The 13,256-nt window shown below is 41.8% G+C and overlaps 1 protein-coding gene across 1 annotated transcript in view; it reads left to right on the top strand.

The window, feature by feature from the left end:
- The first annotated feature begins 3,197 nt into the window (after positions 1 to 3,197).
- Positions 3,198 to 13,256, top strand: part of BAIAP3 (BAI1 associated protein 3) — a 36,558-nt gene continuing 26,499 nt past the window's right edge. Inside the window, exons 1-5 of the mRNA XM_074198994.1 lie at positions 3,198 to 3,210; positions 4,820 to 4,991; positions 9,476 to 9,563; positions 10,377 to 10,463; positions 10,710 to 10,817. Of these exons, the coding sequence (XP_074055095.1) occupies positions 3,198 to 3,210; positions 4,820 to 4,991; positions 9,476 to 9,563; positions 10,377 to 10,463; positions 10,710 to 10,817 (468 nt within the window). The remainder of the gene's footprint in view (positions 3,211 to 4,819; positions 4,992 to 9,475; positions 9,564 to 10,376; positions 10,464 to 10,709; positions 10,818 to 13,256) is intronic.

Here is a 13,256-nt window from a genome sequence, read left to right on the forward strand (position 1 = left end):
TCCATCACAAGTCTTTTAGAATCATCTTTGATCACTGAACAGCTGAGAGGAATCACAGTTGATCATCTCACAATGTTGCTGGTACTGTGTACTTTGTTTTCCTGATTCTGTTCACTTTACTCAGCATTAGTTCATGCAAGTCTTTCCAGGCTTTTCTGAAGTACTAGGCATTTTCATAATGTCTACAATTCTCTCCTTCCTCATTTCCACCTCCTGACTTTGTTGATTAATTCTAGTTTATCCTGTATACATCATATATATATATATATATATGTATATATATATATATATACACATATATATATGTAGTTTGCACATAGTTGTTGGCACATTGTCTCCCTCCATTAGATTGTGAACTCCTTGAGAGCAGAGACTGTGATTTTAGCTTTATTTCTCCAGTGCTAGTAGGAGCATAATAAATGCTTGTTGAGTTGTCTTGAACTTCTTATCAAGAGTCTCAGTGTGGGGCGCAGTGGATAGAGCACCGGCCCTGGAGTCAGGAGTACCTAAGTTCAAATCAGACACTTAATAATTACCTAGCTGTGTGATCTTGGGCAAGTCACTTAACTCCATTGCTTCAAATAAATAAAATTTAAAAACAAAATATCCCAGTGGGGACTGAGAAGAGGGGTTAATAGGGACAGAGAAGGATCATAAAGATTCACAGTGCCAACTTGATTTTGTGACTTTCTCCATCAATACTAATTGGTGCTGGGACAGGAGGAGAAAAAATGGATGGCAGGAATTAGGATAGCAGGAATGAGAACTTGTTGGATGGAGTGGTAGGATTGGGCATGGGCAGAAAGTAGGGTGAGTGCTAGTGAAGCATCAAAGGATTAAAAAGTAAGGGACAAAATCAAGCCTGGAAACAAGTGAAGCCAGAGCAGAAAGAGATGGACTAGATAAATAGCAATGGGTCAAGGGATCAAATGTTAGGATAAGGGGAGAAGAGGAAGGTTAATGTGTGTGAGAAGATGGAAGAGGTAGAAGGATTCAAGGTTGTGCTCAAAATGTGAAATGATACCTTTTTTGGTCTAACTTTTTGCTTAATTTTTTTTAAATTTGATTTTTTCCAATTACATGCAAGGACAATTTTCAATATTCACTTTTTGGAAAGGTTTTGAATTCCAAATTATCCTCCCTCTTTTCTTTCCCTCCTCCCTTCCCAACAATACATTTCTTAGAGGTTAAGTTTTGTGGTTGAAGTGAGACTGGAGGGAAAGTTGATGGAGTTGAGAAGACTCAGGGGATCAGGTTGTTTCTACAAATCCTGAAGGTCTTAAAAATAATAGTGGGAGTAGGAGAGAGAAGACAACTGTGAGACAAGAACAAAAGGTTTTGAAAAAGTTAAGAGAATCACCTAGTTCTTGACATATGATAGCAACCACTAAGGAGAGAGAGTATACCAGCATGTTCTATACTATCCAAATATATGTTGCTATTAATGGCATTCTCTTGGGCAAGACTTTTCCCATCCCCTCCTCCACAAGGGACATCTTTTCCCTTATCCTCCATTTCCCTAGATTAAATGCAGACTAAATTCAACTCAGCTAATCCTGAGCCCTTGAGGGATTACCACTCAACTCTTCCAATAGCCGAAGCTGCTAGACACCTGAAGAAACAGCATCTTGAAGTCTCCTTTCCCTAAAGCCCCCCCTCTCTTGAGGTTTGATTAAAAAGAGAAGGCAAGGGAGGATGGAGGACAGAAAGGAGGAAGAATAGAGCCCATTAGTAGAAGTAAGAGGCTTTTTTCCCTCCTGGGGTAAAAAGTGAGTGACAATCAAACATTCATCAACAGCTCCAATTTCAGCCTCCAAACAAGCTTCTCTCCTAATGGTAGTACATTTTTGGTAGCATTTCCAGGTGCTGATGGCAGTTCCCCTGCTGGGCTTCATCTGGGATGTACTTAGGAAATCCTCTTTCTGGGAAACAAGCATTTTTCTCTATGCTTCCTGGACCATGAACCCCTGGAGAGAAGATCGTGTTTGCTGGTCCTTCTTTCCCCAAATTTCCAACTCTTAAGTTCTCTGATTTTTTTTTCCACTACATCATTAGGTACCAAAGACTTAGAAGGGTGATGTGGGAAGGGAAATCAGGGTCTTGGAGTCCTCTGGGAAGGCTCCTTGGAGTGGCCCCTCAAACAGAGCCCTAAGAATTGGTTACAATGTGAAGGAAGGTCATTTCAAGCAGACAATGGGAATACAAAATCTAGTCAGGAAAGCAGGAGCAGACAAGAGGCTCCAATAGACAGTGGACTATAAAGTGGACTATAAAGATGATGAGAGGTCACCTTAAAGGGATTTATCTTCTTTTCTTTCTTCTGTTCTAAAAGAGAAGGTATCCAAGAAGAGGAATTGGTACACAGCCTAAACAACTTTAGGGACATCAAGGAAGATGAGAACTGGAAAAAAAAGGTCTTAGGTCAATGAAGAGATTCCTGGCAGCCTCTTAGGGAGAGAAGTTTGAACACAGCGTATAAGGGTTATAGAAGTAAGTAGAATGGTTAGGAAGTAAGGGCTAGCATGGAGCCAGCTATGAGGTGTAGAGTTCTTTCTAGGAGTTTATTAAAGAGAGGGAAGAGAGAGATCAAGGTGGCTGATAGTTTAAGGGGTTGGAATGCTACTTACCCTACTTTCTTCCCATGCCCAATCCTACCCTAGGGTCAGGAGAAAATAGGGGGGAGGTGAAACAGAAAGGAAGAAAGGAAAGAACCAGAAGATGGAAAGAGATTAAAGCTGACAGATCAGGAATGATTAAAGAAACTTGAAGTAAATTAAAGGACACAGAGCCTTGGGTCTTTGGGGGGTGGGGGTTTACAAGGCAGTAGGATTAAATGACTTGCCCAAGGCCACACAGCTAGGTAATTTTTAATTGTCTGAGGTTGGATTTGAATTCAGGTACTCCTGACTCCAGGGCTGGTCTCTATCCACTGTACCACCTAGCTGCCCTAAAATGGGAATAAAGGAGAAGGGGAGGGGGAGATTTAAAGGGATTTAGATAAATGAAGTGGGAAGAAAAGGACATTTACAGCATATGGCTTCTATCAGTTAGGATGGGGACCAAAACTTCTGCTGAGGGCAAGGTGGTTTTTGAGAAGGTGTTGAGAGAGGGACAATGTTTGGAAGAACCACTGAGAAGAATGGGATAAAGAATCTATCAAGGAGGAACAGAAACTATTGAGATAGCAATGTGGGCGAATGAGCACACCAGGCAAGTGCAGAGTGTGTGTGTGCGTGTGTGTGTGTGTGTGTGTGTGTGTGTAGTGATCCAGAATTCAAAACTGAACATGAATGGTAGAAATTTTTTATTTTTTTCAGTAAAAAAAATTAAAACATATACCCTGAATATGTTTGCTTATTTATAAATTGTGTGAATATATATAATACTTTACTAGTAATTATATGCATTATAAAGTATAAAGTAAAAAGGATAAGATAAAGATGTAATAATCTTTGATTCAAGAGTCAGCCTTACTTTCTCCTTCAGAGCCATCTGGAGCTAGTGGTCAGATACAATTCAGGATGACTGGAGATAGCCCTGGATTGGAGGCAATCAGGGTTAAGTAACTTGCTTAAGCTAGTAAGTGTCAAGGATCTGAGGCTGGTTTTGAACTCAGGTCCTCCTGACTCCAGGGCCAATGCTCTATTCATTGTGCCATCTAGCTGCCCTTGAGGAAGGGTGAGGAGGTAGGTGAATGTCAGGATGATGATGTCTTTGAATGTGATAGAAAAATTTGGAAGAAGTGGTTTTGGAGGGAAAGTGCTTGTGATGAAGAACACATCTCACCCATGCTTGTTCATCCTAGTCCACTCACTTTGCAGAGGACAGAAAGTGGATATGAGGGTTGTGGGGATTTTCACCAATGATGCTTACACAGCTGCTGCTTTGGATACTGGGGGGGGGATTGTTTTTTGTTTTGTTTTGTTTTGCTTTTTAGGTTTTTTGCAAGGCAATGGTGTTAAGTGGCTTGCCCAAGGCCACATAGGTAATTATTAATCAATTAATTATAGGTAAGTATTAAGTTTCTGAGGCCAGATTTGAACTCAGGTACTCCTGACTCCGGGCTTGCCCAAGGCCACACAGTTAATTATTAATTAATTAATTATATCAATTAATTAATTATTATAGGTAATTATTAAGTGTCTGAGGCCAGATTTGAACTCACGTACTCCTGACTCCAGGGCTGGTGTTCTTATCCACTGTGCCACCTAGCTACCCCTGCTTTGGATACTTGGGTAGGGGTTAGGTTATAATATCCCTTTCAAGAGAATGGATTGAAATCACGGAGAGGAAAGAGGGAAGTTTTCCCAGGATACAACTTATTTTCCCACTCTCCAGACTGATCGCACTTTGGGACCTGGGTATCATTACCTTGGGAACCAGGACACTGTCCCTTCTTTGGAGATCATTGTCCTCCTTTTCAGCTAAGTCCCTGAATTCAGCATTTCATCATTCCCCCATGTTTGGAATGCATGCCCTCCTTACCTGGGACTCTTTAGAATCCCTAGCTGCCTTCCAAACTCAGCTCAGGTGATGCTTGATGTGGAAAAACCTTTCCTGACATCCTAATTGTTAGCATTCTCCCTCTTATTATTATCTTATAATTGACTAACTTGTTTACATATTGTTTTTCCAGTAAAGTATAAGATCCTTTAGGGAATGAACCATTTGCCTTTTTGTCTTTTTTATTCCCAGCATCCAGTAATATCTTACATATATGGTGTCTATTTAATAGATGTCTGTTGACTTGAATTTGAGTTTTGTGGACCTCTTGAGATGAGCATCCCTAAACTTCATCTCTCTTCTTTCTTCTCTTCAGCCCTCCAGACAGCAATCATGTCAACCCTATTGGATATCAAAAGCAGTGTGCTGAGGCAGGTTCAGAGAAGCCAGTCTTTTCGAAGAAGAGCTGATGAGGCAGCCACATCTGGAGCAGCAGCAGGACCCAGCTCCTCCCTGCAAGAAGGTGGGCCTGAGACAAGTGTGGCCAGGTGAGTCCCATAGAGGCTGGGACCTTGCTGAGTCTACAGTGCCCAGGTGGAACAGATCTTGATCCAATTGGATGTGGGATGGGGATGGGGAGTTATAGTTTCTTGTCTAATAGCACTAATCTTACCAGCTTCAGCTTACAAAGGTCATTTATATCAACACTTTTAGGAAAAGCTCATTTTCCTCTCTTGACATCCCCAAACTGTTGCTGTTTTCTGAATGATGTTCTCTAGATCTCACCCCATTCCCACTCCCAAACTAGATGAGACTCCAGCAAGAAGTGATGATTTTTATAGGGAGGAGTCTACAGGTATATATGCAGATGGAAATAGGAGAGCTTAAGAAGACTTAGCATTTATCCTAAGCAAGACTAAAGCTCCAGGACTCCTATTGATCTCAGTTAGAATTTATTAAATGGGGCATCTAGGTGGCGCAATGAACAGAGCACAGGCACTGGAGTCAGGAGGACCTGAATTCAAATTTGACCTCAGACACTTAATAATTACCTAGTTGTGTGACCATGGGCAAGTCACAGCCCCATTGCCTAGCAAAAACCAAAAAAATGAAATAAAATTTATTAAATGCCTGTCAGGGCAGCCACAGGGACATAATGCCAGGCCTGGAGTAAAGAAGACCTGAGTTCACATCCATCTTCAGACGTTTACAAGCTGTGTGATCTTGGACAAGTCATTTCACCCTATTTGCCTCAGTTTTCTCATCTGTAAAATGAGCTGGAGAAGAAAATAGCAATGGAGTCCCAGAGAATCAGTCACAACTAAAACATCTAAGCAGCATAAGTGCTTGGCAGCACTTTACTAGGTGACAGAATTACAGAGACAAGTGCTCAAGAGCTTACATTTTGTCATTTAGAAAATAAAGCAAAACAAAAGAAGTATGGTATAACACTTGAGCAGGAAAATGCAAAGGAGAGGTTTAGGCAAAATGTATAAGAAGGAGAGTCTGTTTAACTTGAATAAAGTTGGGGAGGGGGGGTAATTGGCCTAGCTGGTCTGGAGGATTTATGGAAGATTTTGAATGCCAGAGTGAGGGAGTTCATATTTTATTCACTAGACAAATTTTGTTGTTTAATCTTTTCAGTTGTGCCCACTTCTCCATGACCCTATTTAGGGTTTTCTTGGCAAAGACATTGGAGTGTTTTGTTGTTTTCTTCTCTAGCTCATTTTACAGCTGAGGAAACTGAGACATACAAGGACTGAGTGACTTGCCCAGGGAAACACAGCCAGACATCAGGAAGAGTCTTCCTGATTCCAAGCCTAGTATGGCATCCATTAGAGCTGATAAAGGTTCTGTGAGGAGTGAGATGATCACCACTGTGTCTCTGGAATAGAGTCACCCAGCTATATGTAGGATGTCTGCAGGAAGGAAGGGACTTGAGGACAAGATCAACCAAGAGTCTAATCCTATCTGGTTCCTCTAAATTTAATTGACCAAAAAGATTGATAAGTAGGAAACCGGTTAACTGAGAATCCCTCACCCTACTCCCCACCTAGGGAAAAGGTCCTTCCCCCACTATATAAATCTGCCATCTTGATTTTCATGAACTTGCAACTATGCCCACAGAATCATCACATTCCCCCTCATCTGCAGTAGGAAGGATAGGACCCTGGGAGGGAGGTTTGGTTTGTCTAACTGACTTTGACAGTGACAACTGTTCCATGGCAGATTATTGAAGCTGACCTGCCCTTTTTAGGGGGAAGATGAAATGTCATATTTGTTATTTTTTGGATCCCTAGCATCTCTTCCTTCTGGGGAGCTATTTTTATTCACATCAAAGCTATATAGGCACACAATGTGCCTATGTTAAGAGCTTATCTCAATAAGAATTGTACATTCTGTTGGTTCTACAATGTAAAGAAAGGAATTAGATCCCTTCACTTTTTGGTCCTCAATTTTCTTCTCCATAAAAACAGAGAAGTTGATCTCATTTCCCTCTGAGGCTCCTTCCATTGCAGATAGATGTAGGCTTGTACTAAATTCTCTCCTTCAGATTCTGTCTTCCTGATTATCAACAGATGGGAATCAAGGCCATCACCAGAAATGTCCAAAGATTAAGGCTCCCCCCTCTCCAGCTCATCCACTGCAAACTCCAATAACTTTCACTAAAAGGAAGTTCTGTTTTACATGCACCCTAAATCTCTTCTGCTACAGTTCTTCTGAAATTAAGATAATTTTTTCAAATAACCAAGCATTTATTTCTTCTCTCTCTCCAATCTCCCATCCCCACCACAGGAAAAGAAAATGAAAACTCTCATAATAAATATACATAGTCAAACAAAGCTAGTTCCCAGATTGGAAATAAAATGTGCTTCACAGGTGGAATACGCTATCCTCTGTCTTCTGGGATATAGTGTCATTGTATTGATCTGAATTTTTGAGTCTTTCAAATTTTGTTTTCCTTTACAATGCTGTATGTATATTATCCTCCTGGTTCTATCTGCTTCCTATGTATCAGTTCATACAAGTCATCCAAGGTTTTCCTGAAACTGTCCCTTTCATCTTTTCCTGTAACTGTCCCCAGCATTATCATATTTCATTACACTCATATGTCATAATGAATATATCCATTCCCCAATAGATGGGGAATTGTTTTCAGTTTTTTGCTGCAGCAAAGGCTCTGATGCAGTTTCAAGCCCATTTTTCCTCTGATTCTTCCTCAGGTAGTCTGAATGACTGTTCACTGTCTTCCTCTGTGTGGAGCTTTTACAGTCTCAAGACCCATTCTGACTCTCTTCTCCACCTCCTCCTCACCCCCACTTCTACTCTTCAGGCAGAAATCATTTTTGTTTCTTTCACCTTTTTCCATTTCATCTTTTGTATCTGGGGAACACAAAAGAGGCTGAATGACTTCTCCGGGCTACTCATTGATGAGAGATGTTCAGTCTTCCTGAAATCTAATCAGAGAATTCAAATCAGCTCTGTTTCCTAAGAAGCCCACTTCAAAAGGTTTGAGTATTGTTGAGAAGGAGCCCAATAGAAAAGAGGGGTTGAGGTCACACATTTTCTTCTCTCCCTCTCCCTTACCTCCACATGTCCTATTTTTCTTCACTGTTTTTTCATAAACAGAAGGAAGAGGTAGGATTCATGGGCTGGCTGCTTGAGAGGGTCACTGAACAGGCATTGAGCTTTTTTCCCATTCCCTTTCCAGAGTCCTCTTTTCCCCTTTATTCCTATGCTCCTCAAAGCCCCAGTCCTCTCCATAAGTAACCTTCCTCTTATTCAGTTAGAGGACTGAAGCCTCAGAAAGAGAAGTCACTCACATTTTTAGATACATATTCCAAATGTTAGGTAGTTCTAACTAATGTCTCTTTGCCCCAGCATGGCAGGGCATTGCATTGTGTCTATGCCCAAGTGAAAACTGTCATCTGGAAATGGTAGAGGTGGCAGTTTGTTAGGGACCTATTTTTATTGTTAACCTTCCCTCATTTTACTGGGTGATGGTCACAGATGAATGTAACAATGGAAAGGGGCTAAAGTACCTAAATTCTCCCCCTTTCTAGGTTGTCAGTTCCCATGTGACTCTGGACAAGTCACTGTACTTCCCTGGGACTCAATCTATTCATCTAGAAATGAAGTGTGCAGGTTGGGGTAAAGGGAAATAAGTCCAGGCAAAAACAGGTAGAGACAAAAGTAAGAGGGTTGATTGGAAACTCTACAAAGTCCTCAAAGACTGGAAAAGCTATTTATTCCTAGAAATAACACTTGGTAAGACACACTGGGATGTAATGGGAAGAGCACTAATTTTGGAGTCAGGAGATCTGAGTTCAAATCTTGCAGACTCTGAACAAGTTAATTAACTTGTGAGCCAAAAGGAGCTCCCTCCCTTCCTTTCTTAAATTCCCCTCTGTGATTGTATCAAGCTCTAAATATTATGATACTGTGATCTTCTAGAAGGCAAACACCAAGGTTACTGACTCTGAACTTGGAGTTGGAAACCACTTGGTCCTTGTAATAGAGCTGTATTTCCCTGCTCATTTTCCTTTTATCTCTACATGGCTCATGAGAAAATGGAGACCCATCTCTCAGGCACTGACATAATGAAAAGACTTAGATCTAGAGTTGGAAAGCATTGGGCTGAATCCTGGGTTTTCTGTTTTCTGGCTCTGTGACCCTGGGCAAGGTATTCAACTTTTTGGAGTCTCAGTTTTCTGAAACTGTAAAATGGGGGTAATAATATTTGTGCTACTTTCCTCACAGGATGTAGTCAGGAAAGAACTTTGCAAACCCCAAAGTACCATAGAGATATATAGAGATATATAACTTGTTGAAATGGTTGTTGTCAGGATTATTATTATTATTATTATTATTATTATTATTATTATTATTATTATTATTATTGGAGAATGATGACTGGGACCAGGGACAGGAATGCATCTGCCAGGATTGTTGACCCAGACCCCAGACATGCTGCCTTTGGGTCACATTCCATGGCTCACCCTGAAACTCTCTGCCTCTTCTTATCTTCCAGGGAGGAAGGAGATGATGGTGACTTCTTTTCAAAGATGAAGCTGATTCTGAAGAAGAAGGAAACTAGACAGCGTTTGGGGCGTCTGGAGGTGAGATGGGCAGACAGACTAAAGAGTTCAGGAGCTCCATTGCTGTCTACTCTGACTCTCTAGATAGTTCCCCAAGCTATTTCCCTGTGGGAAGTTCTGGCCTGGAGTCTTGTGGCTTCACTGGATGAGGAAGGTGTTTACTTGGTTGCTCTTTAAATAACTCAAGGGCTTTCTATTGGTTATGTGAAGGCAATCCAAGAGCCCAGGACCAAACAGTGCTAGAGGTTTCCAGGGGTAGGAGCCTGAGGCTCCTTAATCCATCTGCTCATAGAGAGGTAACCCACCTATCCAGCTCTGGCATTATGGGTCTTCTAATGTGGGTGTTCTTAGTTCAGGGTGTCTGAACTATTTTTTAAAAATAACTATTTAATTTCCTTTAAATTCTATGTATTTTGTTTTATGCATTTAAAAACCTTATTCTGAAAGGGTCCATAGACATCACCAGACTGCCAAAGAGACCCATGACATAAACAAGAGTAAAAATTCATGCTCCATTATCACTTGGCAGCAAAAAAAATCCCACTAACCCCATGTGCCAGAGGGTAGCCATTTAAGAGTCTGGGGAGGCAGCTGCTTCCTGTTCTAGGAGGGGAGGTTAGATGAAGGGAAATCCTTTTGCTCCACTAACAACTTCCTACCTCTACCTTCCTCTCCATTTTGCAAGCAACAGTTGGAAAAAGAGATAGTGGTAGAAGACCCTAACTACCCCCTACCCCAACCATGTAGTCAGCGAGCTAAGGTGCTGTCAACTGAGAGGGTTCTGCCTCCTTTCCCTTGTCTAGCTTTCTCATTGATCCCCCTTTTTTCTTCCAGGGGGTCTTACACAGCAGTGCCCCTCCTCCTAGGGAGCCCCTGGACCCTGGCTATGCTGCTGAAAGCCTGATGCCAACCAAGAAGGAGGTAATGGAGATAACAGATCATGTCCCACTCCTTAGCTCTTCTTAGACACATTGGGGTGTGGTCTATTCCCCTCAGCACAAGGGTTCTCCTTTGGGAGGTTGGGGTGCTTCAGTCCCCTGGCCTTGGTGGGCTGGGTGTCTAGTATTCCCAGCCTAGGTGCAGCTTGCTGTCTGGGGGCCTGTGGACAAGAGATCATCCAATGTCTCATTCCACCTGGCCTCACCACCATCCCTACATACATAACAGATGGAAATGCTCTTCGAGGAAGCCCTATACACTGTATGCTACAGAACAGGGGTGGCATCCCCAGAGCATGTGGCCAGTGAAGATGAACTCTTTGACTATCTTAGGAAGGTAAGTGTGGAGGAGGGATGCTCTGAATATCACCTTCTCTCCAGTCCAGACCCAGGCAACCTCTTGAAAAAGAGAATGCCCCTGAGAAAGCCACTTAAGTGTTGATCCTATATCCCCATCCCCAAAAAGGTGATAGCAGAAAAGTGAGTCTATCTTGGTCCTCAGGGTACCTTCCACTGAGCAGCAGATCAGAGGGGTTCTACCTTGGGAAGGGGCATGGTAAATTTGTCCTCCCTTTGGGGAGTTTTCTTAGATTTTATTTGGATTTAGTCAACAAATATCAGAAATCCCAGCCCCATTGAGGATGCCTATCCCAGAGGATCCTCATGGGAGGACTGGAGATAATGGCTCATAAGTACCTTCCCTTGAAATTGGCACTAGTCTCTGCCCATCAAAGTAGACTGATAGACAGTCATACCAGATCAGGCAGGAGGGTGGGGGGGGAATGGATAAAGGGAGGAAGAGAAAGAGAAAGGAGAGAGAGAGAGAGAGAGAGAGAGAGAGAGAGAGAGAGAGAGAGAGAGAGAAAATATGAATGAGAATATGATATAAGCCATCCCATCTGTCTCTGGAGTCCAGTTACCTGTCCTGTTTGTGCTCATGTCTGCTATGTTTACTATTTACTAGGTGGTGGTAATGACTGTGGTTGTACAAACATCCACAGACACTGGTCCTTAAGTCTGGTTGGCTTGCCAAATCCTGCCTTTTTGGTGCCCCCTCTTCCTCCTAATTGCACTGCCAACGATATACAAAAGACTTGTTTTCTGGACCTCCTTTCCCAGGATGGTGGACAGAAAATAGAGAAGGAAATGTGGCAGAACAGAATCCTTATAGACCAGACCAGTCTGGGCTCAGGCCCCTCTCCCCCACCCCCATAGACACACTGCTTTTCTGTGACCTTCTGTCTGTGTCATGTCTATATGTTGAGCTTTGTTGAGTCTTGTTGTAAATGTCTATTTTTTTTTAAACTGTCTGCTGTCTTCTTTTGCTGTTTTTCTGTTTGAACTCTTGCTCTACAGCGGGATCTGTCAGGGTAAGTAAACCCTCTTCCCCTTTCCCTCTCCAGGTGCTTAAGGTGTGTGAGAATAAAGGGCTTAGCCCCTTAAACTGGTTGCTCAGATCCTGGGGAGCCTGCTCCAAGAAGCTGTTCATCCTTCAGGATGCATCTTGAGCAGCCTTCAAGGAGCCTAGACACACATCCCCATCTCCATCCCAATTCCCCTGCTTGTTTCAGAAATTGGGCCCAAAGGCCACTTGGAGAAGAGATGGGAGAGTCTGGAGTTGAGGCTAACCAGTTCATGTCAAAAGTTTCCTTCTCACTTCATGCTCTAGAGGCATAAGAGCAGGAAGGGACTTTAGACATCATGTAGTCTCAGCCCCTCCATTGGTTGGGTGAAAAAACTGAGGCCCAGGGTAGAAAAGTCACTTGCCCAGGGACACAAAGCAGAATATCAGAGATGAGGATCAGAACTCAGAGTTGAGGTCCCCAGGTCAGTGCTTTTTTATTTTTTTTCTTTACTGCACCATGTATACCTCTTATCCCTTCTGGAAGGAATCCATTTTGGGGGACCAAGAACTCTCATTTTATAGGGAAGGAATTCTATATGTGTCACATGCAGGTAAGAGATAGGCCAAATAAATATAAAGGGATTTTGTTGTTGTTGGGGAAATTCAGGTGCCAACTAAATTTTTTCTTCCAATCACCAGTTAACTATTTTTTTAACAGTAAACTATTAAGCATATATTATGTATTTAGAATATACTACATACATAGATACTATGTTAAGTTCTGGAAATTCAAGGGTAAAAGTAAAACACTTGCTGCCCTCAGGTAACTTGCATTCTAACTGGAGAGCCAATTGACACACAGAGACAAGGTAACATCTTTGTTTCCAATTTAACCTGTATTTATTTTTCTCTCCTTTCCACCTCCCCAACCCCCTTGGAAGAGGAACAAAAACCAAACAGCAACAACAAAAACCCCTTGATACAAGGTAAAGAAAAGAGGAGAGGGTCTAGGAAACCTCTTGCAGAAGATGACTGAGTCTTGAAGGAAATTGGGATTCCAAAAAGTAGAGTTGGAAAAGGGGATAACATTCCTTTTTTTCTTTTTTAAACATATTTTATTAGTTTTCCAATTATTCAATAGTAGTTTCTACCTATCATTTTTGGTAAGGTTTTGAATTTTACAATTTTCCCTCCCCTTCCCTTCCCTTCACCCCCCCCCCCCACAGAAGTTAGTCTGATAATCTTTACATTGTTTCCATGCTATCCATTATTTGAAATTAAATGTGTTGAGAGAGAAATCATCCTTGAAGAGAAAATAAAATATTAGAGATAGCAAAATAATGTTGTACATAAGATAGCTTTTTTTTTTTTAATTGAAGGTAATAGACTTTGGTCTTTGGTTAAACTCCACAATTCTTTCTCTGGATACAG

Source organism: Macrotis lagotis, chromosome 8 (genome assembly GCF_037893015.1).
Source record: "Macrotis lagotis isolate mMagLag1 chromosome 8, bilby.v1.9.chrom.fasta, whole genome shotgun sequence".
Classification (NCBI taxonomy): domain Eukaryota; kingdom Metazoa; phylum Chordata; class Mammalia; order Peramelemorphia; family Peramelidae; genus Macrotis; species Macrotis lagotis.